Source organism: Pseudorca crassidens, chromosome 17 (genome assembly GCF_039906515.1).
Source record: "Pseudorca crassidens isolate mPseCra1 chromosome 17, mPseCra1.hap1, whole genome shotgun sequence".
NCBI lineage: Eukaryota > Metazoa > Chordata > Mammalia > Artiodactyla > Delphinidae > Pseudorca > Pseudorca crassidens.
This window is the reverse complement of record NC_090312.1, coordinates 40,407,703-40,433,287: the sequence shown is the minus strand read 5'-3', so window position 1 is coordinate 40,433,287 and position 25,585 is coordinate 40,407,703. Positions and strand designations below refer to the sequence as shown.

The 25,585-nt window shown below is 44.3% G+C and overlaps 1 protein-coding gene across 1 annotated transcript in view; it reads left to right on the top strand.

The window, feature by feature from the left end:
• The window catches only part of SDC2 (syndecan 2), a 121,444-nt gene that overhangs the window by 82,251 nt on the left and 13,608 nt on the right, over nt 1-25,585 (top strand). The window contains exon 2 of the mRNA XM_067711717.1: nt 23,797-23,908. Coding sequence (XP_067567818.1) covers nt 23,797-23,908 — 112 coding nt within the window. The remainder of the gene's footprint in view (nt 1-23,796; nt 23,909-25,585) is intronic.

Here is a 25,585-nt window from a genome sequence, read left to right as displayed (position 1 = left end):
AACAAAAGGGGAGGAAACACCTCGAACGAATTTGTTTTTCATAATATACCTTTAAAACGTAATCAGAACTTGTTGAAGATACTAAACAATCATCCAGTTGCTAAAACGGTTGGATTAGTACGCGGTGATAGAGCCGTGAAGCTCTGTCTGTATTAGCTAGACAAGCAACGTGGCTGGAGGGGGTGATGTATGTGGGTCAGAGAGGTTCAATGACTTGCCTGAGGGAAAACCTGGAGGTGGAACTCTCACTTGGTGTTCTTGATTCATAGGTGAGAAGTAAATACCACAGTGATTGAGTTAGAGCCATCTTTTCTTGTATCTGCAGGTTTGTAGAATGTGAACTGGTTTGATACTGTAAACTGAGCACGGGTCTGCTGAAGCCAGGAGCTGGTTGGTGTAGCCCTGCTCTAGGACCATAGCTTAGGCTGCCATTTTGGAAAAGTGGGTCTTTACTCATAAGGAAAAATAGGGGAGAAGTGAATTCATTCAATAAACATTTACAGAATGTTTTCTGTGCTTAGTAGGGAAGCAGGTGATGAGGGGAACTCTTCATCTGTTGGGGTAGGCAGACATAAATCAGAGTGTAATATAAGTAAAAGTCATAAGGAGTAATGAAAAGTCATTGTGTGACCAGGGAAAGGTGAGGACTTACATGTGGCTGGCGTTTAGGTAGAATGTTCTTTCATTCTCAATCCCCCATTTTCCTTCTTATTATCTCAGCCTAGCTATCCTTTTCTCCATGAAGGCCTTTCCCTGACCCCCGCATCCCAGGGCTGGGTTAGATTCCCTTGTTGTGGGGTCCTAGAGTACAGTTTACCACCCATAGCAGACAGCTACCCCCTGGATTATAAGTGACTCTTACCTGACTGTAAGCTCCCGTGAGAGAAAGGGTCATGTAGACACAGGGCCCTGCACCTAGTAGGTGCTTACATATTTGCTAAATGAAGCTATAAAGGTTGGAATTCAGTTGGTTTAAACAAAAGGGGGGGAAGCACCTCGAACGAATTTGTTTTTCATAATATACCTTTAAAACGTAAGTTTTAAATAATAATAATAGTTAATAATGTAATAATAATAGTTATTTACTGAATGCTTATTATGTGCCATGCACTATAAAAGGACTTGATTTGTATTAACACCTCTAATTGTTCAACAACCCAGAAAGTAGGTACTATTTGTTTTATAGGTGGAGAACCTGAGGCACAGAAGTTGAATCGGTCCTCACAGGTTGCTTATAAGTGCAGAGCCTGGCCCAGCCCTAGTCTTTTGGATCCAGAGTCTTGTTCTCACCCACTTTGCTCCCTGCTTGCCCTGCTTCGGAGTTTAGACTAGCTCCTGGAGCCAGTGGAGGTTGTTAGTGCTCTAAGCAGGGGAGTGTGTGCCCGTGTAAAGTAATCCTGGCACTGTTGTGTAGATGGACTGTGCAAAGGGGGGAGATGCCTGGAGCAGAGCAGTCATCCCTGACACGGCACTGGCAAGACATATCAGCGTGATTTATTGACTTAACAAACAGGCGGAGCGCCTCCTATGTGCCAGGCACTGTTCAAAGTGCTTTACAGATATTAACTGATTTAAGGTTCATAGCAACCCTACGGGGTCGGCACTATTATGATAATCCCCACTTTATAGATGAGGAACCTGAGCTTCAGGGAGGACCCCTAGATGGTAAGTGGCAGGGCCAGACAAGGCTGAGTCCAGGCTCTTAACCACTGTCCATGCTGCCCTGAGTCTTCCTGTAAAAGGGAACATTTGATTACTGGTGGTCCCCAGGGATGCTCCTATTCCAGATAGTAGAGGATCTCTGTGATATTTTGGAGATGGAGTCTTCCACTTGTAAAAGCATCTGCACTAAAGACATTAGTCTAGAAATATTTAAATGATTCTGTTCTATTTAATATATGCTCGGCTTAGAGCAGAAAACAAAACAAAACAAGAAAACAGAAGACACAGGCCCTGCCTTGAGGAACTTATATTATGCTGGGGGGAGACAAAACAGCACATAGACATATAAAGAAAAAAATAATTTTGGCTAGAGAAAAGTAAGTGAAAAAAGTTTAAAAGGTGATGTGATAGACCTATACTATCCACTACGGCAGCCGCTCGCCACATGCCCATTGAGCCCTAGAGACGTGGCCAGTCCACACTATGAAGTGCTGTGTAAGATACACACTGCAGTTTAGAGACTTAATACGAAAAGAAAATTATCAATATCTCAATTTTTACATTGATTACATCTTAAAATAAATTGTTTATATATTAGATTAAATAAAATATACTAAATAAATGACAGGTGAGATACGCTAGGCCCTAAAGGACAAATATTGTATATTCCACTTATATGAGGAATAATTGGATTCCTAGAGATAGAAAGTAGAATGATGGTTGCCAGGGGCTGGAGGGGCAAGAAATGGGGAATTATTGTTTGATGGGTATAGAGTTTCAGTTTGGGATGATGAAAAAAGTCTGGAGATGGATGGTAGTGATAGTTACTAGACAATATGAATGTACTTAATGCCACTGACTACTAAAAATTTAAAATTACGTGTGTGGTTCGCATTGTATTCTTATTGGACTATGTTGGGATAGCGAGTGGTGGGTAAGATGGTCAGGAAAGGCTTTTTTGAGGAGATCTTCAAAAAGAAAAGACGAGTCCTCTGAAATGAGAAGGAATTGACCACACAGAAGCATGAGGGAAGAGTTTCAGTCAGATGAAGAGCTGGTGCCAAGGTCCTGGGGTGGGAACAACTTTGAATGCTTGGGGAGGCGGGTGAGATGAGGATGGAGGTGGGGGTCCCAGGTCATGCAGAGTCTTATGAGCCATGGTGAAGAGTTCAGATACTACTTCTGCTCAACTTGAGATGAGAAACAAAGCAATAAAAAAAATGCAAAGTCTGTATAGACGACACCATACAAAATTGCTAATATTTCTGACCTACAAAATGGCAATTTCATCTGACGGAACCTAATCTTGGGATTTGTTATGCCCTTCCTGCGAGCAAAGAACGCACTTCATTGTTTCTAATTACTTGTTCTTTGACGGGCGCCTCAGAGGACAGCACCCTTCCTCTGAGAGCTTGCAGAGCACTACGCCCGATAGCAAATCTGTGTTGAAATGGAAGAAAACCTAGCTGGCCACAGACTGACACTGTCACAAATCATAAAAAGATTCTGAACGCAGTCTCTTGAATGTTTCCCGTTTTATAAACCTTTGTCTTTGCCACCTTTGTGGCTTTTGGAATGTGGAGGGAAAGATAATAGTATCATTAGCACCTTTGGATCTCTTGTCTCTATCAAGTCATTGCAGGCGTTTATTATTATTGCACAGGGAGACTTTTCCTTCTGCAAAGGGCTTGACTCAGGATAAGAAGATTGAAGGGGTGGCCTTCCCCGTAGGGGAGGGTGGTTAGGAAGGCAAGTTGGGTGGTTCATCCATGTATTAAAGGCCGTCGGCGCTGGCTCAGGTCATCTCGCGGCCATGCTCTGCATCCCGCACCCACCTTGGTGGCCTCGTTATGTTATTACCACCTTTCCCGGAGCAGGGGGCCTGGGATGATGAGAGGAGACCCCATGGGAGGTGCTGCAGGACAAATCTTTTTCTTAATAGTCTTCGATACCCGAGCCCCTGGTGGAAAATGTTTGTTCATATTAGAGGGGGAGATGGTTAACACCTAAAAATCTTTCATTTGGTGAAAACATTCTCTGGGCTTTGAAACCTCTCTGGCCACCTGCTGGGGACCAGTGGGTCTAGCCAGCAATAATGATTACCGCCTTGGGCTCTGGTCTTTTGTGGAAGTGGTCTGGGTCCTGTTTGAACTCCCCAACCAAACGCTTCTAAGTGGCTCTGGGCATCTCAGGTGGTGTGAGGGGAAGAGGTGAGTGTGGATTCCTCAGGCTATGTGGAGTTTTAAAAGTTACTGGAAGCGTTGTGCTCCCCTGGGATGACTAGACATCTTTTCCTGGTAGCCTAGGTGCTGTGCAAGCTAATTTTCTAAAAACAGTAGAGGCATGTTATGTAAGTATTGATATCTGGGCCACAAAGCAAAAATCTGTCCCATAATTCCTAGAAGATCTCTCAGCTCTGCATATTGTGATCTGTTTCTGTGGGGTCACCGTTGTGTCATCTTTGTTGACTGTCAAATGGTCAACTAATAGAAGTCATGAACTACATTCATTCCCCACTTTCTAACCACATGAGGAACTCCTTGTGGATAGTTTATATGGAGGTGGAGTTGGGTTTAGGGTAGTAACAGAGCTTTTCCTTTATTCTTCAGTCCTGATCAGCTTCATTTGGTTTGTTTTATATCCAAGTTACCAGATCATTGTGACCCTCAGGCTTCATTATGACACAGACTAAGAAAGCCGTGTGATTCCCCAGAGGAGCTTGAGTTTGAAGAACAGTCACTTTTTTTCAACAGCGTACCGGATCTGCCATAAAGAGCAGATGTGTCTACACAATTATAAATAATCATGCATTGGGTTTTTTACTTTACAGTTTACAGTAGCTGTCTCACACATTGCCTCTCTTTAATCTTCCCATGAAACCTGGGAGATGGGCGTTGTTATTTTCTCATCTTACAGATAAGGAGGCTCCGCCTCCGAGTTTCTGTCCAGGTGTGCTGACTTCAGGTTGGATTCTCTTCAGCCCCTTCTAACTCACATGTTGCCTAACTTTCTGGCACGTGGCCCAGTGGTCTGTAAGAATCTGGTCATTCAACATAAGGGGAGGAACCCATCATCCATCAGGTATTTCTGATTCTCTGTCTAGTGACTCCCACTGGCACGTCCTGCTTGCGTGGTCACCAAACTCATCATGTCTCAAACCACCTTGCTGTGTGAGCCGCATGCCTGCTTCTTCCTGTATTTCTGAGTCAGTGAAAGACTCTCCCCCTCCTTTGGCGAAACCTGGGTGTTAGGATTATACGGTGCGTGATGGTGGACACACCATGTGATTGCTAGGGCTCAGGGTTCCACAGCTGTAAAATGGGGCGAATACCTGTCTTACAGGGTGTTGGGAGTATTTTGGGGTCTCATCCATTTACATTTGGCACACAAATGCTCAACAAGGATAGCAGCTACTGTTGTCATTTTTTAAATATCATTATAGCCTCTTTCCCCTCATTCATTCAATTGGCAGGTCCTGCAGATGCTACCCACGTTAATACCACCAACTCTGTCCTTTCCAATCTCTCTGCCTTAGACTTCTTACATAATTGCTGCCATAATTTGACTCATCAGCCGTGGCTCCAGTCCAGCCCCTCTAATCCATCGTCTGCACTATATCCAGCCTCATATTTCCAAAAGCACAAATTTGAACTTCTCCTTGAAGTCCTTCATTTGCTTACAGAATAAATATAAATTCTTTAGTTTCTCCCCAAAGGCCCTTCATGACCTGACCCTTTTCATAGCCTCATCTCACTATCATTCCTGTTCCTGGACACACACGCTACCCTCCACCGTGCAGAACTGGGGCTCCTCTGAGTAATTCCCCATCCTGTCTGGGTCCCCTAAATGTCTTGGTTCTCTGTCCCCAGTTTCCCCTCTTCCCTCCTGCCCCTCAGACCCCCCCTGCTGCCATGCCTAGCTGGTGTCAACCCACTTCAGCTTCGTGGTCTCAGCACCTCACATGGCATCCTGCACACAGTAGGTGCTCAAGAAGTGAACGAATGAACTCTTGACTTCAGTGGATACTGCATGGCCAGCATCTTTAGCCCAGGGTCCTCTCACGTCTCCAGTGCCTCTCGGGGGGTGGCAAGGCTGGACGCAGACTGGATCTTCAGGGCAAGACCCTGGGTTGGTAGCTGAGCCAGAAGGAGGCCTGGAGTCTGCCCCTGGGAACTTGGGGTGAAGAGAAATGAGGTCACTGTCACCACAATTCATCCACTTCATCACCGCAAGAAAGCCTACCTGAGGTTCAAGTATATACAGCAGCAGCTGTCCCACCAGGAATTTATCCAGAGTTGCCATTTGACTGTTCAGAATTTACATCATCATTGTCCCTAAATATTCCCTGCAGAAGCAGCCAGCCTCCCCCCACCCCCACCCCATCAACAACCAGCTGAGAGTGATTACCCATGGTTACCAGGCCTACCATCTCCATCAGCCGAAAAGTGACAAAGCCAGACCTGCTGGCCCTATAGTCCATAGGCACTTACCACTACGCCTGTTGTGGCTGGAATCACACTTGTCCAGAGTCATCTGACAGCTTTCCACAGAAGGTTGTGAGACATTAGTCTAGTCTTATTGTTTTGTGAGAAAGACATTTAACGCTTCCCTCCATATGTTATGCTCTGGAAAACTCAAGAAGCATGGAAAACTTATTGCATTACATGTATGTTTGAAACCACTAGAAATCCAAGCCTCTCTCCTTCATGAGAACTATGGGGATTTGCTTTGTCCCCCCCCCAAAAAAAAGATGCAAAACCTGCTAAGTATGTTCCCAAGCAAGTGTTGACATCTCTGAGTTTCGTGCTCAGATATATAGAAGTGCCTGAAAAAGGACCCCATGATCCACCTGTTACGGATCTTGGAAATGCAGACTTGTCTGAAAGAGAAGGCTGTGACCAGGGAAAAGGATTTATTCTCTAAGACATAGGTTGCTCTCTTTATGCTGGTGTGTTTCAGTCAACTTTTTACCGAAGTATAACGCCATCAGAAAAGGACACGAATCAGAAGCGCACAGCTTGAATTTGCAAGTTGCCCTTTTCATGTGTTAATACATAAAGATTAATAGGATTTGGCGCCACCACCAATTTCTCATTGAATTAAATGAAGGGGTCGGTGAGGATGGAGATGGGAATGAAGTTCTGAATTCCATTCTCTTGACACAGCTGTTTAATAACCTCCCCGTTACTCACATGCTCAAGAAGGCCAAGTTTTGTTTCCTGGTGCTCACAGCCTATAACTTTTGTCTCCAGTTCTGTTGCTTTAGGCTTTTGAATACACAGATGAATTCCAGTGAAGCCCCCATATATAAAGGTGGCCTGCTCCCGTCCTACTTGTTTGTCCGAAGAAAGGACCCCAAAGAGTTTATCTGCACACGTGGTTCTGATAAGGGAGTTCCTTACCTAGACTGGATTTCCCCCCCCCTTATGACAATGCCTCTCTTACCCCTCCCTATGTCTTCCCCTTTTCTGTCTTCAGAGGTGGAAACTCTTTAGGGCTGTAGTTTATCTCTCAAGTTCATGGCCTTCTTTTCTTCTAGAAGATTTGTCTGATCACCTCCCCTCCTCCCATGCCGTCTTCTGTGGGTCCACTTAGTTGAAGCCAACTTAATTTTCAGTCAAGTGCAGTTCACTCTTCCCCCTTGTTAGGAAAACAGCACTTTCTTGGCCCAGTAGTGATGAACTAATACTCCATAATATTTTCTAATATCCAGTCCACATTCAGTTTTCCCCAGTTGTCCTAAGAATGTCTTTTACAATTAAAAAAACAAACAAACAGAAAAACAGAGTATACTAGAGTTTTAATTCCTGGTAGTTTATTAATGCATCAGAGAATATCTGGATGACTGTGATGGCTCAGTGGATAGAACAGTGGTGCAGACGTTGTTAATCATGTAGACAGTTCCTCAGGAGAAGACTGCATTTGCCTGTCTGTTGTTGGCAGTTCCCTTACTTGCTTGATGCAGCAAGTGTAGGCAAAAGTGAATGAATAAACATGAATGCAGACACCCATCACCACTGTGAATGGGCCACTTATCACTCCTAGAAGTCGGAGAGGTCTCATTTCTTTCGTGAACCTAATTGTCATTGGTGTGAGGCAGCCACATACGAACGTTGGTAGTACCCAGGAACCATCTCGTTTGTGCTGGTTTGCCAAAAAACGTGTGTTTTTATTCTAGAAAGGAGCATAGCTCAGCACAGGTACATGGGCAGGCCTTAGGAATTCACCAGAGACTTGGACGTCGTGATAATTAATAGACTTTATTTTGGGGGAGTACATGTTAAGATTTACAGAATAATTGAAAAGATAGTATATAGTTTTATATATCCCCCAGACCCCTGCCCATTTCCCTTATTATTGCATACATTGGTTACAATTAATGAACCAATATTGGTACGTTATCATTAGCTATAGTCCACGGTGTACATTAAGGTTCACACTTCGTGTTGTACATTCTGTTGGTTTTGACAAACGCTTAATGTCATGTATCTACCATTACAGCTTCACACAGGATAGTTTCACTGTCCTAAAAATCTCACTTTCCATCTGTTCCTCGGTCCCTCCTTCCCCCGAACACCTGATGCTTTACTGTCTCCATCGTGTTGCCTCTTCCAGAATGTCCTATAGTCGAAATCGTACGGTGTGTAGCCTTTTCAGACTGGCTTCTTTCACTTAGTAATATGCATGTAAGTTTCCTCCTTGTCTTTTACTGGCTTGATAGCTCATTTTATCTTGTCGCTGAATACTATTCCACTGTTCGGCGCTACCACACTTTGCTTATCCACAAAGCTTACTGTTTTATTTATTTATTTTTTTAAATACATCTTTATTGGAGTATAATTGCTTTACAATGGTGTGTTAGTTTCTGCTGTATAACAAAGTGAATCAGCTATACATATACATATATCCCCATATCCCCTCCCTCTTGAGCCTCCCTCCCACCCTCCCTATCCCACCCCTCTAGGTCGTCGTTATTTTTAAATAGATGATAGAACATTCCGGCACATAGTAGGTGTTTGGTAAATCAAGAGTTGTTAAATGACTTAGTTAGATTGAATCCTTACTTTTTCTGACAGGTGTGTAGTGCAAAGGGAGTGTTGTGATGGAAAAGGCAGTTCTGTGTTAGGCATTGATTTCTGCTAATATGCAGTTATTGTTTAAGGAGAGAGCATTTAACCCCACAGCGGCTTAGCCCAACAGCTGCAGACAGCTTTGATATGCCCAGGCTTCCAACAACAGTTTAAACATTCTCCCTAGCACTGCACTGTCCATTGTAGTAGCCACTAGCCATGTGTGGCAATTTCAATTGATTAAAAGTAAATAAAATTAAAAATTCAGTGCCTCTGTTGCACCAGCCACATTTCAATTGCTTGATAGCTATATGTGACTAGTGCCTCCCATTTTGGACAAGGCATGTCTTAAACATTGTCATCATCGCAGACAATTGTATCGGACAGCCCTGATCTAGAGCATTCAAACGGAAGGAGGGGACTGAAATGAGTTGACCAGGCCGATTCTGGTTTCTCCTTAATGCTTAGCTGTTTCTGAGCTGTAACAATTTTACAGTGGAAGAGAGGAAGGCCAGAGATGTGTTTGCTGGAGAAAAGTTGCTTAAAATAACTTACTGGGGATTAAAAAGGCTGCCCAGGCCAGTGAAGCTGTGAAATCCTCCTTGTGTGACAACCCCAGGAGGCCTAGCTTGCCAACGGTTTAGTCCCTTGATCAGCTAGTGTTACGGAGTTTTATAGAACTCTGAGTTCTTACTTATTTAGTTTGGTGAAAAAGCAGGGGCCTTCTCTAATTTGAGGGGTTGGGTTGGGTGTGGAGAGGGAGTTAAACTTCTCAACTAATAAATCTGCAAATTGTATACCCACCCCTGAGTAAACGCCTATGGTCCTTGGATGCCAGGAATGTGATATCAGATATCAGATATTTGCCACAGAAATTGTAGCTCATTCCCTTGAAATTGAGATTCCTCTTATTTGGGAGCAAAGCAAATGACAATTAAGTTTTCTTGTTTTTTTTCTTTTTTGCCAGCTCTTTGGATGTGATCAGATCTAATTTCATTCACGTGGTGAGTGCCATGCTGACGCAGAGTGTTATGGGTTTTTTCAGTCTACTTAGATTTGAATTCTGTATGCATTTTATGTATGGCATTTCAATAAAGTCTTCAGGTTTTTTTCTTCTAAATAGAAGTACAGATAACAGACATTATATGAAATTGTGCTTTTCCTTAATGCTTAATCTAGAAATTGGCTGGTGATGTTGGTGAGGGTTTTTAATATAATTTTCAACTGAAAACACCAAATTGCTCTGTTTGCACACTGTAGCTTTAAATATTGATTTTTCACCTTTTGACATGCTTGGGTTTCTAAGAGGGCCACATGTGGAAAGGCAAATTTGACAGAATAATATATCTACCAGAATTCCTATGAAAAGACTTAAAATATTCTGGTATTTGGACGTCCATTCAGGATGTGACCACTTGGAATCATGACTGTCTGTAAACACAGGCTTAGAATTGATAGTTTTCTCTAAGAATAGGCACAGAGAAAATGGTATATTATCTTGCAAATGAAGAATTGGAAATGCCAGACCTCAAATGAAGACAGATTTCCCTTTAATCTTTCGGCTAGGGTCACCTGCTAAACAACTCTTAGAAGAGTTGCTGAGATTTAATCAGTGTTTAATAATTATTGCATTTGTTCAACTGACTTTTCTTTGAAGACAAACACGTTGGCCCTTGAATAAAAGGCAGGGTAACGGATGGATTTCTTATATTTACTATGGTTTTCCTTTCATTTTAAAAAGTCTATTTTAATTTAGACACTGTTTCATGTTAGCAAAGTCTCAAGAAATTGATTACGGTTTCTTCCCATGGGATTGCTCTCTTAAAAGCCATGCAAGGGGAAAGAATCAATATTAGGGCTTTCCGAGTGGCAGCTTTTTACAGAGCTCCCCAGCACGATTGACTACAGCTGTTTTTGTAAAGGATTTTAAAAGAACAATCTGTATTAGAAGCCTCCTTCTTTGGTATGAGCTGGAACAGTTCCAAGCGGATTTCCACGGGGGCTGCGCTGCCGTGTGACCACTTGAATGAAGGGCTTGTGGCCGCACCGGCGCGCCAGGGCGGCCGGGCGGGGAAAGGCTATTAGGTGAGCGGTTGTTGGCTTGCATGCTGAAGAGGTTACCCTGGCAGCTGCCATCAGACAGCCGAATCCCTCAGCCTCCAAAGCAGGGGGGACAAGAAGAAGTGGTTTTTCTACCAGCCGTGTGTAAGCGGCTGGAAGAGAGAGATGGAAGTATCCATATATCTGTGTTGCAGAGCATTGGCCAAAGGCAGGTAGGTCCAGTCCAAGTTAGGAAGGATAGAAACTGATAGCTCCCTAGCTTCCACATCCTCAGCTGTGGCCTGGAGGCCAGTGAGGAGTGGCCGCATCTTCCTTGGGTCTCTTACTCTTGAGCCCCAGGAGAGAGTTCTTCTCAGGCTGCCTGCTGATCTTGTACCAATTAAATAATAAACTCTACTCTGTGGGCAGAGGCACTATGTGGCAGCGGGGTGCCTGGAGCAGTTCCATCTATTCGAAACCGGTCCCATCTCAAAAGGCTGTGACAGGACCCAAGTGAGAGACCATGAATGTGGACTGGGCTTCCCGGGCTTTAATTCTCAGTAAGACCCTGTGCTCTCTAGGAAATGAAGATGTAACAAGTAGCTCCAGGCGGCTGTCATCCGGAAAGGCGGGGCTTTTCACATAGCTCTTGCCATTGGTTGCTTTGCAGAAGGCATTTGCAGGCATGGGGTGGCCCAGTAATTTGGGAAGAAGGAAAGATCCTGGGGAATGTGGGAATTTTTAGAAAATAATTGAGCACACTTGGGTGCGAAATCCCCTCAGAGGCTCTTGGTATGGCTTGCTTCAGAACTGATGGAATCAGCTAGTAAGCTGCTTTTATTACTGGATTCACCTGGAGAAAAAAAAATTCCTTGCGATGATCTGATATGTTTTTGACTCGTAACTATTTGCTTTTCCTTATCTCCCATATTTTTAGAAAACGAAGTGCTGTGTCTCCTATGAAATGGTACTTATGAATGTGTGTTCCAGCTGAGACTTTTAATTATCACTAGCGAATTACCCTGAATTGGCCTCATTTGGGTGCAAAAAATAATGACAGGCTCTTTTCAATATATTCTCTAAAGAGCTTCTTAAATATTATCTTTTAACTGAGTATGTAATTTTACCATCTTGCAGGCTCTGTTTTTCCCTTCATCTTTGACATCCTCGTATTTTAAGAATAAGAGTTACGATTCCATCAGCAGAATGTCAGAATGTCTTCATAGATAGATTCTGATGGAGGTAGATCAGAAAGACAGGCAGCACTGGGGTGGATTAGGTTACCTTTTGGATTTTTGAAGGCTTTGCCCACATGTTAATCTGAACAGCCAATGAAGTGTTTACTGTTTTTGGAAAAAAATATGACTATCCACACATCTCCTTTCCTCTTCCTATGGCAAGACTGTAAATGTTATCTTCAGATAAATAACTCATAAACAACACTTGAGAACACCAACAGGAGCGCTTTCTAAACTGCGTTCGCTTGAGAGATGGCACAGGTCACGTGACTGTAAACAGTCCTTGTGAAACAGGTGCTTTTGTCTGGGAGCTCAGGCTTCGTTTCTTGGGAAATTCCATGCAGGGTCCACAGTGGATTTCATAATGGGACTCTAATACCTTTAAACTTTTTCCCCCAGCTTCCTCTATCAAGGAAATCATTTCTTTAAAAGCTGCTTGGCCTTCATTGTTTACTGGTTGGAAAGTTCGGTCAAGAACAGTTCCTTTATATAACAAGAAGAAATACAGGGCCGGGGCTATGTGCCTTGGGCAGAAGCAGAGTGTTTTTCCAGTAGATAATCAAGAATGTGAATAATCCTTCGGCATACGGTGCAGCCGCCGCTATGACTTGGCACTAGGTGTTAAAAGCCCACTGTTCATATACACATTGCTATATTTAAAATAGACAACAAGCACCTACTGTATAGCACGGGGAGCTCTGCTCAATGTTCTTTAATAACCTACATGGGAAAAGAATTTGAAAAAGAATAGATATATGTATAGCTGAATCACTTTGCTGTACACCTGAAGCTAACACAACATTGTTAACAATACTCCAACATAAAATTAAAAATTTAAAAAAAGCCCATGTTCAGAACAGCCTGACTCCACTTTTTTTTTTTTTTTTTTTTTTTGCGGTACGCGGGCCTCTCACTGTGGTGGTCTCTCCCGTTGCGGAGCACAGGCTCCGGACGCGCAGGCTCAGCGGCCATGGCTCACGGGCCCAGCCGCTCCGCAGCATGTGGGATCTTCCCAGACCGGGGCACGAACCCGTGTCCCTGCATCGGCAGGCGGACTCCCAACCACTGTGCCATCAGGGAAGCCCTTGACTCCACTTTTGAAATCCGTGTTCTCATCCCCTTTGGGTGTATCCCTTTCTGTGTAGCTTTGTTCCTTTTATTTAGATAAGTACTGACACATTCTCAGTTTTCTAGCGTAAGGAAGTAGCCGCATGTCATTTTCTTCATTGAAAAAGTCTCCTAGATCAGATAGTCACTGTGCCAATCCAAGGCTCTCTGGAATCAGCAGAAGGAGAGATAGAACAAGAGGCTCCCTTTGCAGACAGACGAGATCAGTGTAACAGAATGGACTCTGAAAACCAGGAACAACGCGAAACATCTTGGGGGCTCACTGGCACATCAGCCCTAGAGGTGTGTCGGGGGCACAGTGCTCCCAGGTCAGGTAGTGGCCACTGCAGGTGGGGATAAGCTGGAAGGGAGCTTGTTGACTGGGGCACCGGCAGCCTCACCTTGATGTGGAGTGTCTTCCTTGCTTTAAATAACTCAAGAGCAAAGAGCAGCTAATGAGATGGGTAATTAGACCCAGGACATTTTAGAACCTAGAATCTTGTGATTAAATATCCATTTTACTATACCTTTTGCCTTTATGGCTTCAGTTAAACTGGATCGGAAGTGGCCCAAGCACTGTGGTATGATTCTGTGGCACTTTTCTGAAGTGTTCACTTTTTTTGTTAGTGTTTGTCACTTATACACCCATATACTTCCATGATGCTTTCTTTAGGTTCTTTATATATGTATGTACCTGTCTGTTTGAATGCATTAACTGTTAGAAGTTACTGTTGATGTTTGGAAGCTGGTCGCTGGCCCTTTCCATTGATCTTGTGCTTTCTGTGCCTTTAGCAGCATATATATGTTGGAAAATATAACAATAATATCAATTAGGAATGAAATCATTCACAAGCCACCACCCTCACCAATTAACTCTCTTCATTTTTCCACTCACCTTTCAATGCTTAACCAAATGATATGAAATTTTAAGAGTTGTAATATTAGAAAATATTAAAGCAATATATGCTTTTTAAATATAGTGTGTTGTCTAAACTTTTTACTCATTGTTCTGTGGTATATGATTTTTAATGGCTGTGTTGAGAAATTAACGTATCATACACAATTGACATAGCTACCCCTCTAGGGTTGCATTTAGGTTGTCTCAGTGAGTTTGCTTTAATGCAGTAGTAAACACCCCACCTCTCCTTTTTTTTTTTTTAGCATCTTTATTGGGGTATAATTGCTTTACAATGGTGTGTTAGTTTCTGCTTTATAACAAAGTGAATCAGTTATACATATACATATGTTCCCATACCACCTCTCCTTCTTTTTAGAATATTTCCTTAGGATAATTCCTGAGAGTAGAAATACCTGATCAGATGGTAAGAAAGATTTCATATCTTCTTAAAACACATTGCCAGTGTGCTTCCCAAAGGACTTGTGCCCATTTCTTTTAGTTGGCATCTTTTAAATAAAGCTTCTCTTGACTGGCCCGCAGTAAAGCTTCCCATATTCCTATCAAGGTTCAAACTCAGTGCTAGCTTAGACCTGAAATACAGGCTCAGTTGGAAATTCCATCCACCAACCGCCGCTCACTGCCAAGAGCAGGTTCATTCTCCAGCATCAGCTGGAGCCTGGAAGGGCGTGGTGTGCCCTTTGGACGGGTCTTCCCATTTTTCTGTCCCGTAGGTGTCCTGTGGCACTCTGTCAGCTCCCGTATAGGGTGGAGAGTATATGTGGTTGTGCCTTGGGGCCTAAAATTGTAGCAGATGAAAAGCCTTTTGAGTGAATTATTAAATCTAAACCAGAGCCTGTTGGCTTCCTGTGCTTACTTTGGAGTCTGTTCCATGATGGTAGTTTTTACAAAACACTTCTGAATGAGAAATAAATTCCAAATCTCTTTCCCGCCGCCCCCCTCCTGTCAAACCCCACCAGGAAACAGAATCTCGTTATTTCAGTTAGAATATATTAATACTGACCCTCTCCAGCACTTGGGAGTTTTCAGGTTAGGCCCACACGACTTCTGTTTTTACCCTAGTCTAAACTGTGGTCGTATGGATGGCGAAATAAAAACTGGAATATTCTAGTTTGGGAGGGGGAGAGGCAGCAGTGCTTATGATAACATGGCTGCAAACCTCTTGCTTCCCTCTGTTTGATATTCCAAAAAAGGAAGAAAGCACAACTTGGAGCACATCTGTAAGTCATGAACATTTTCCTTTTGTGTGTCATGCATATTCAACATAATCCCACTCTGCATCCCGGGCGTTGCTTTAGTATACGTTGCTTCACAGAGCCCTGTTTTTGTAGCCAACAAATTTAATTCGAGACAAAGGTGGTTTCCCTTCTCTCTCTGGATCAAGAATCCGAACGCGAAGTAAGAAGTGTTGGTGTGTTCTGCTTTTGTCCCCCATTACCTACCCCTAACCCCCTACCTTCCGGTTGACTTCCTTGCTCCCGGAGAGGAAGACTGGTTTTTGTTTACTATTAGCAGTAAACCAATCTCAGGAAGAGGATTTAAAAAGAAAAACATATTGATTGAATTTTTGTAGTATAGATGTTTCGAAATTCAAAAGTTATGAAAGGACATAAAGTGAGAACTCTCGCCAGGTGAGAGATTTTGCATTTAATTAGTTGTCCCTGTAGTTTCTCTAGGTGACAAAGCATAAAGTGTGTCAAGAAATTGGGTGCAAGGTTTAGATTTCCTTCTGCTTGGTTTATTTAGTGGAGGGCTTTTCTTCATGAAATGGTGGCTTATAGAAACTAAGGGCTTTGGAACATGGGGGCTTGTAGAGTGATATGCCAGTGGTATGATTATCGGTAGATGAGCATATTCTCAACGAGTCTGTGTAATCAGGGCTGTTCATTGTTACCAAGGTCTAGATTAAAGAGAAATGGGACTGGGGACCTGCATCCTGCCTGTTCCGTGTGTCGTAATGCTTGGGGGCAGAGGAGGGTTGCATCATTCAGTTAAATAAGCGTACAGGATTTTCTGGGTCCTCCTATCTGAGAGGATGGTTGAAATTTACCCAACAAACCACTTACTGAGCCAGGTACCCTACCGTAGACTCAACAGACAAACGTTGTAGGGAGAAAAATAATTTTGAAGCTCCAGCTGCACCAATATACCTACAGTGAGGCATGTTTGGTGAAAATGATGTGGATTCTATTGAATCATAAATATAAATTGAGATGAGTCAAGTAATCCTTTGGCAAGATTATTTTGCTGTTGTTTTTTTTAACATGCTGATTATTGGACTGAGCGTTTTATTAGAGAAAGATTTTATTTGAGCTTTGTTGGCTAGAAAATCTAAGTACTTTGAACCACATTCAGTTCTTTTTTTTAAACAAAGAGGAAAATTTCTACTGTGAAGTACGCTAACTCAGTGTTACTTTTTAAAACACTTTTCAGCCATTGAAATGTTCTCCAGAGACTAGCGCTGTAGCCGGCTCATTGGAGGCATTCGTAATGAGTTGGTGGATTCTTCTAAGGTCATACTTATCTTTCTGTTAGTTCTCCTCACAGTAAAAGGCTGAATTCCAGATCTCCTTTTTTTTTTAATTTTTTTTTTTATTTTTTAGGTACGCGGGCCCCTCACTGTGTGGCCTCTCCCGTTGCGGAGCTCAGGCTCCGGACGCGCAGGCTCAGCGGCCATGGCTCACGGGCCCAGCCGCTCCGCGGCATGTGGGATCCTCCTGGACCGGGGCACGAACCCGTGTTCGCTGCATCGGCAGGCGGAGTCTCAACCACTGCGCCACCAGGGAAGCCCCCAGATCTCCCTTTTTAAAAAGAGACCTAGTAAGAGTACATCGATTGAGTTTTCCTTGATGTGAGGTAACCAGCTAACATTTAAAATACATGGTTATTTCCTTTCACCAAATGGCTTAAAGCTTGGGTTTAGCCTTTCAGAAAAATGTGACCTCTCGTACTCTTTCTTGAACCTTTACCGTATGCTGGCTCTAAAGCAGTAGGGGATACAGAAAACATCAGACCTGCTCCTGGTTCCTGGACCTCTTCAGGGAACGTACATTCTAAGTGGTGAGATAAGATTCCCACTCTGTTTACAGTGTCCAGCAGGAAAATCCGCCATGACTGGTCAATTCCAAATGAGTGGTTCAGACCTGCAGGATTGTGAATAGATACGGTAGGAATTCTGTCATCTGTCGCGCTTTGGTTTGGTTCAAAAGGTTCATGGAACAGTTGGAATTTTCCACAGTTGCCGATGATTTGACTTTTTTTAGAATTTATTTTTTGATGTGACGTTCTTATGAGCAGCCCAGTCATCTTTTTGCCTCATTCACACCCAAATATGATTCTACCTTCATAAACCTGATTTTTTCTTTTCAGCATTGGATTTATTTTCCTAATATGCACCAGTAAATAATTTAAACTAAATCCCCACTTTATGGAAGGTATGCTGAAGTGTTTCTTAAGGTTAGAGACTTTAGCAAAAAGCTAAAAGGACTAGTAATTAAGGACTAGTCTAGGTGTTTGAAACAGGTCTGAGCTAAAGATCTTTCTTAAGGATTTCTTAAGTAAGGATTTAAGAATTTGCTTTCATGTGTGACCTCACCTTTGACCTCAGCTTTTGTGGGAATTATATACAGGTTAGTAGAATATGCCTAGGACATTGTTAGGTACCAGGTAGTTTTCTGTAAACAAGTGTTTGGTAAATACAATAGCATTTGCCTGGAAATATATAATGCAGTCATATCACATATTCAAGGACAGCAGTATCTTTTCCCAACAAGAAACATAGGCTTCTTTCCTTCCATTACATCTTTGGTTTGGATGGGACATCTGATAGAGATGAAGGTATTACTAAAAATGAATGAATGGCAGTTGGCATCCTTCACATGGGCAGTTTGCAAGAAGTTAGGCAGAGAAGAAATTGTTAAGCTAGAATTCTAACTCTTCACACAGATTTTTTTCCCCATCTGTGATGCCAAGAATACTAGTTCTAAAAGATGCTAAATAGATTTTCGGGGAGGGGGGGTGTTGGAGAATTTCCATGGCCAAAGTTTGAAAGTCCTGGATCAAGAAGAGTTCAGCAGGACTCTTTATTACAATTCTTCTCAGGACCTTTATTGTGTGTGAATCACAAGGGAGGCTGGGGGAAGGCACAGCACGGCCAGCACTCTCAATGACCACACACTTTGAAGCCCAGATTTGGACGTGAACCCCTGCTCGCCACTTCTGAGCTGCCTGTCTTTGGACAAGCCTCAGTTCCTTGGTCAGCAGTGGAGATTGTTGAGATGATTCAATGCGCCAGTGCTTATAAACACTTAGCACAGAATGCGTGGCACATAATAAACACTTAACCATTAGCTACAGCTAATCCTTTTGAACCCCAGGCTGACTGGCTCTGATAGCTTCACATTGTAGGACATTACAGTGCCATAGTAAGAATTAGGAGGCAAAGCTTTGGGGGCTCTAGTTTGGCCACCAACTAGACTGGGTGATTTTAAGAGACTTTGCCACTGTGGTGTTCTGTGTCTTCACTTTTGAAATAAATAGGTCACCTGGATACCTGTAGTGTCCAGTCAAGCTCTAAGATTATATGTTCCTTTGGGCCCTACCTAAGCCAGAATTGGCAAGTTCATCGTAAGGGCAAGTGTATCATCTCTGTGAGACTATGTGGGAGAAAATGTTAACTATTATTTCTTTTACAGTGTGTGTTAGCTAGTAATAAAATAGTTTATTAAGTCACCTCTGGAAAAATAAGGTAAAGTTACAGCCAGTTTGGTGCTTTGTAATCACCATAAAATTTAATATACATTTGAGTCTAAGTCAGGACTGGATGTGCCTTTATCCTAAAACGGAGACGCCATCCAGGTGTTTGTTATCTAAGATGTGATTTAGAATGTCATAGCAGGCCACGTGAATATTTAATTTTCATGTCCAAAGAATAATTTTCTGAAGCTTGGGTCTGGGAGTGGTATCCATAAATAGTTAGGTTTTCTACTTTCTGACTTTGTTATCAACCTAAGTTTCCACCATAAGGTGAATTTAACACCTACTGCTTTGAGCTTTAATTATCTTGACCGCTGTTTATCGGTTGCACCAGTTTAAGGCATTTAGAGGACATTCATCTAGTAGATAAGGCAGTGTATCTTTCAAGGAAGACCTCTAATTTCTAAATAAAAGATTTCCACCCTGGCACTTTGAAACATGATATTTGTTCGATGTAAGCTTCACCTCACAAGAAAAAACCAACAAGTAGATTTGTTCAGTTGCCGTCCCATGATTTTCTTTGCTGAGAAAGCGGGCAGCTTTGTGATATTGCTTACTAAAATCGAGATTGGTGCACTTCTGGTCTTCCAGGCACTGGATCAGCATTTTCTCTATTCATTTTTATTACAAATACCATGTATGTTTGGGCCGAACCGTCTTGTCAGAATATTAGTTTTCACCATACTCGTGTATGTGAGGCCTAGATCACCATTGTTTTCCTCAATTTTCTGTCCTTAGAGGAGTGTATTTCCTCTTAGGGGTTTTGTATAAAGGAAATTGGTGTCCCCAGGTCTCTGAGTGGAGTTTTTTTGGTCATGGAGCCCAGGGTTTGGGCAGAGGAAGTGGCAGCAGCTGACACTGGAAATGCAGGTGAGGTCATATGGTATTCTTTCAAGGAAAAGGCATTTTTCTTTCATCCTATAGGTGATAGGGAGCCACTAAAGGGTTTTTTCCAGCAGGGGAGCAATGCGATCATATTTAAGAATAGTCCCTCAGCAGACAGTGGGTTCAAAGACAACGTCTTGAGCGGTGGCTAAGTACGGAGGCCTCTGTAATGGTGTGGACCCAGCATGATGAGGTTGCTGCAGTTCGAAGGCTAGAAAAGAAGGGATGGAGTTGGGAGACAAACGTGTTACCTTGCCTGCCTTCCAGACGTGTGGGGACCCAGCCCTCAGGCAGTGGACCTTCTCCTCTGGGAGGAGCTGCTTCCGCTATGAAGGCAACTTAGAGCTCCGTTTCCGTGGTTGAACCTCCGTTTGGTCCTGCAGTCAGTTTTCCTTCTCGTGTACCCAGCTGCTCTCTACAACTTCCCTTTGCTCCCCTGCATGCATGTCTTGCATCAGCCAAGGGGGGAGAGGTCTGAAAGACCAGCTTTGTTTTTCTTCCAGCTTGTACTCTGAGCCCTGTTAGCCAACAGTATTGGCGCTGCCTCGTAGAGATGGCTGGTCCCAAGTGAAACAAATGCATTAGGAAATCCTACCATCCGGCTGCATCTCCGCACCCTGGGCTGTGCCTGTGTCCATTTCCTCCTGGTTCCTTTCATCCAGTGGCTCTGTCTCCTCAAACACGAGAGCGTTCAGTGTGTCTTGGGGTTTTCTGCTTCGTGAGGCACATCGCAGTGGGCTGGTGTAGAAGCAGTCGCCTTGAGTCACCCCTTCTCTTGGCTTTCTAGAGACGCACATCTTGCCCCCAGGGAATGTCAACGCAGAATTCTTTTTCCTCTCCAGGCATGTTAACTGCAGCAATCCTTTCCACAGACTGCGGCGGCTTCACCGAAGGAATTATCATGTGTGTGAAGGTGGTTTTTGTTTAAAAGGAAAGACAGTGGAGGTGTTTCTTTGAGCATTATCTGCTACCGAGGGAAAAGGAGTCTGCTTAAATTGGGCTCTAGAGAAGGATAGATATTGGTAATTCCTCTTAGGTGCTTGTGCCCCTGACATCAGAGCAGGAGTTAACTTTTAGTGTGAGGTCATCATTATTTGCACCACACCGGATGCTGGAGGAACAAATATTTTTAGCTGCCTTTGAGCACATTAAACATCCCGTCAGCCACAGGACCACCCTGGAGCTCCGCAGAGCCTGAGGGCAAGCCAGCTTCTCTACATGCATCCTGACCCCAAGTCTTATAGTAATTCAGGTCTGAAAGCTTCTTCCTAAGGAGCCGGTTGTCCCGGAGAAGTGACTTGCTTGTCAAGCCTCCCCGTGTGGTTGGACTGTGCGGTGGCCAGAATCCTCTGGGAGGCGTTTTTGGCGCATCTGCCTGTGAGTGTGACAGACATGTCCATCCGACAACTGGGTCACCTAATGAATAGAAATTCAGTTTACAAGGAGGGATTAAATATCTTCGTGTGGCCGGTGCCACCTCAAACTTCTTTAACAGAGCCAGGAGGAAAAAGGCGTTCAATGTTAAGAAAAGGCAAACAAACAGGTTTCTGCTTTTAAGACTGAAGGTCACTTAAGCCAGGTGCCATGCCATGTGTGTGGGAGGTTTGGGGCCAGTGATCTCCCAGGCTTCAGATGGAAAGATTTCAACTTCAGGGGTCTTGTGACATGTGTTATCTCTGAAGCCTGAGTCGAAGGCCAATTTGTTTTCGGTAATCTCAATTGGCAAATATTTATTGAGTCCCTATGCAGTCTTAGAGGCCCAGGGAGCACACACAGGGCATTTGAGGCCCTGCCTTCTCCAACTGTGCTCTGCTGAGGGGCAACAATTTAAAATAACACTGAGTGCTTCCCTGGTGACGCAGTGGTTGAGAATCCGCCTGACAATGCAGGGGACACGGGTTCAGGCCCTGGTCCGGGAAGATCCCACGTGCCACAGAGCAACTAAACCTGTGAGCCGCAACTACTGAGCCTGTCCTCTAGAGCCCATGCACCACAACTACTGAGCCTGCATGCCACAACTACTGAAGCCCGCGTGCCTATAGCCCGTGCTCCGCAACAAGAGAAGCCACCGCAATGAGAAGCCCACGCACCGCAATGAATAGTCCCTGCTCGCCGCAACTAGAGAAAGCCTGCGGGCAGCAACAAAGACCCAACACAGCCCAAAAAATAAAATAAATAAAATTTAAAAATGTATATATATAAAAAATAAATAACACTGAGAGTTTGTCTTAAACTGTTCATAGGCTACAAAATCCAAAATAGTAGTTTGGAACGAGGGGACATGGAAGGACTGAAGAAGTCGGAGCCCGTTTTGTAGACAGGATTTGAGAGAAAGAACGACAGGGTCCTGCAGATGAGGTTCACAGGACAAAGTTTAATACAAGCAGGACAACAAACGAAACAGCCCAGGCGGTGTTTACTGAGCATGTACTATACGCCAGATACATGATTGTGGGGAGTTGGGGTGGACTGAAGATGTAGGAGGTGCAGTCCTCGCGCTCAAAGGAGCTGACTGCATACTGTGGCTCAGTGACGCTGACGGTGGGGCTGTGGAGACCAGGGCTCCTGATACGGCCGGTTCACAAGCTTGGGAAAACACCCGAGGCCTGGACTGGGGAGAGCCTTGGAGACCCATGTCACGCAGAATGGCCTCAGAGGGCGGAGTTAAGCTCTGGCCGTTCTAGTAGGAAACTCCAGCACACTCTTGGCACAGGGTGGTCACTCAGTGCCTGCGGGCCAGGCCACTAGGAAACCAGTCCCTGATTAAAGTCTCAGTTCTCAGAATGTGCCGATGTGGCGGCTCACACAGAGTGGGCGCCCATACCTTCCCGTCAGTTGTCCCTGACGCCTGGAGAACACGGACTCGGGTTGAGGACACGTCAGCCTCTCCAGCCAGCGGCCGAAACCTGAGGGAAGACGTGCTGTGACGGGGCGCGGCCAGCATCCTCCTAGGAAGGTTGCAGTCCCAGTGACAGCTGGAACAGAAGGCTTTGAAGGGAGTCTAATGAAAGCCTCTGTAGTGAGGGAAACATTTTTTGTCATTCCTATTAGGAAGAGACATTCCATTTGATTTTTAAAACTAGGACAATAATGAGTGTTGCCTTTTTCCAAACACAGATGTTGTTTAGAAGCTGACAGATTGCTGTATTTGTTTCTGGGCTCTCATGAGATACTGGTGGTAAAATATCAATTTACTGAAACCATTTAAGAAAAAAAATTATACATCTACTCGGCCTCCAATTCATGCGACTTGATCTCTTGGTAGGATTAGGTTGAACTGTAATACTAAAATGCTTACCGAAGAGCTAAGAAGCTGTGGAACTGGTCGACTTAGTGAATGATCCCTCTCCGTATTCACTGTGTGATTTGCTGTTACCAAGTGCCAGGAATATAAAAAGAATGTGCTCGTGTGGGTTTATCTGCATTTGTCATTAAGGCTCTGCTAAGCCTGTGAGCCCCAGACGCGGCTCACGGTGGGCTGTCGCCCTGGTCCACGAGCCTCGCAGGCCCTGCTCCTCGAGAGGTATGGTGCTGGCATCTGCGTGCGTCTGGGCCGTGGCAGGAAGCCCTGTGACAGCCTGCCCGCCGCCACGAGCTCCTGGCTGCGGTGATGCCTCTCTGAGTGTGGCCGGGCCTGCAAACATCCAAGGGACCTTGACGGATCCTTGGGTAGTGATTTTGCCCAACACCCTAATACCTCCCCAAGAAAGTCTTAAATGATTTGAATGTCTTGTAACTTTTCCAGTAAAGGGGCCTCACGGTGGCTTTGTGACAACAGGAATGCCTGAGATGGTTCCAACTAGCACTGGGGGGCCCTGGAACTCAGACAGGTTTAGTGGGATGTAAGGAGGTCAGCCCGTGATAGGCACTTCAGCCTCTGAGCTATCTTCATGTTACTGAGTTAGGTTCTGTAGGCTTCCCTCGGGGGCATTTGTCTGTGATCAGCCCTTGACGTAATATGAGTTGTCAGGGTGTCCTAAGGAGGGGTAGGGCTAGGAATGTGGGTTCCAAGGAACAGGGGAGAGGGACGGGTAGTCGCTGAGATGTAAACCTGCACAGTGACTTGAATAAGCTCATGTCCTAATTTCTCATCATCCTGAATCCCTTCTCTCTCCTTTCTCAGCGGGCAGAGCTGACGTCTGATAAAGACATGTACCTTGACAACAGCTCCATTGAAGAAGCTTCAGGAGTGTATCCTATTGATGACGATGACTATGCTTCTGCATCAGGCTCGGGTAAGGCAGGCTACGTCCACACTCACCTCTGTTCTCTGTGCTTGTGTAAGTGCGTGTGTGCGCACGCGCGCGCACACACACACACACACACACACTAGTGGAACTTACTTCAAGGAGACGGGCAGTATGCACGATGGTTAAGAGCATGCCCTGTGGAGTCACAGCATCTGGGTGTGAATTCTAGCTCCCCTCCACTTGAGCTGTGAGATCTTGGGAATGGATTTAACATGGCTGAACCTCAGTTTCCTCATTTATAGAATGGAAGGTAATAATAGGCCTTCCCACATAGGTTTGTCGTGAGGCTTAAGGGGTTGACACATCTGTAGCTCTCAGAGTATGCTGCTTGGCATGTAGTCAGTGTTCTGTCAACATTAGCTTTTAATTTTATTATTAAGGCTTTCAGAGCGATGTCATGGAAACCACCCTTAGAGAGATCCCTGAGACACTGGTTTCACACAGCTGCCAACCCTACCTTAAAGATTATAGGTGAGACCAAGAAGAGTTATACTTTCTTACTCCTAGTGTATTGCTCAAACGCAGGAGGGAGAACGTAGTAGCCAGGTAAAATGATTGTACAGTGATATCCTCAACTCCAGTGGTGTATCAGTTATCTATCACCGCAGTAGTGACTCGTAACAAACCACCCCGAAGTGCAGTGGCTGAAAACAACAGTCATTTTATTGAGCTCATTACTCTGCAGGGTGGCAATTTAGGCTGGCCTGACTGGGCTCCCTCACATGTCAACGGTCAGTTGCAGGTTGGGTTTGCAGCTTTGCTGATCTCTAGATTCTGTCGTATCTCTGGGGCAGTGGGGCAGACTTGGCTCTGGTCATGCGGTCTCTCGGCCTCCAGAAGGCCAGCCATTTGCCCACAGGGAGGAGGCAGAGATCCCAAGACGGCAAGCAGGACTGAGCAAAATCTTTTGAAGCCAAGGCTTAAAACTGGCACAATTTCACTACCATATCTGATGGGTCAGAGCCAGTTATACAGCCAGGCCGGAGTCCGCCTCTTAATGAAAAGAGCTGCAGGGCCACATTGCAGAGGATGTGGATGCAAGGGGGAATAAAGGATTTGGCCAATTTTGCGGTCTACCATACCTGGGAAATGTTTCACCTGTGCCAGGATTGGCCCCCAGGTAGCAGAGAAAGAAGAGCTTGTGCATATGTTAATGATCCAGTCAGGAACTCAAAGTCAGCAGCGTGCTAGGCAAGCCTTATCCAGGATCTTCCTTGATCTGAGTTTTCATTTTATGTTCAACATTTGGTAAAAGTTACGCTGAACGTCGATGTCTCACAATCAGATCGGCCTGGGCTTCAGAATGACCCAGAGGAAATTAAAATCAGTTGTGTCTTTGGGAGAGCTCTAGCTACATAAGAGTGAGTGTTTTAGGTTGGGAAACAGCAAGACTGAGAAAGACAAGAGGGGTGGTGGCTGACCTAGTAACAATGAGCTTACAATGCAGTCCTCACGTAAAAATAGCCCTCATGTAAAAATAGTTATTCTGGGGAACGTGGTATATAACGCACACGCGGGAAGAGTGTGAAAAGTTCTTCTCCAGAGTCCACAACTCTATTAATACCGTTCACTCATGGCGCTCTTCTTTTCCGTTAGCACCTCAAAAGTGCTTTGTAACTGTCTTCTTCAAAATGTCCCAGGAAATAATAAATATGGATACAT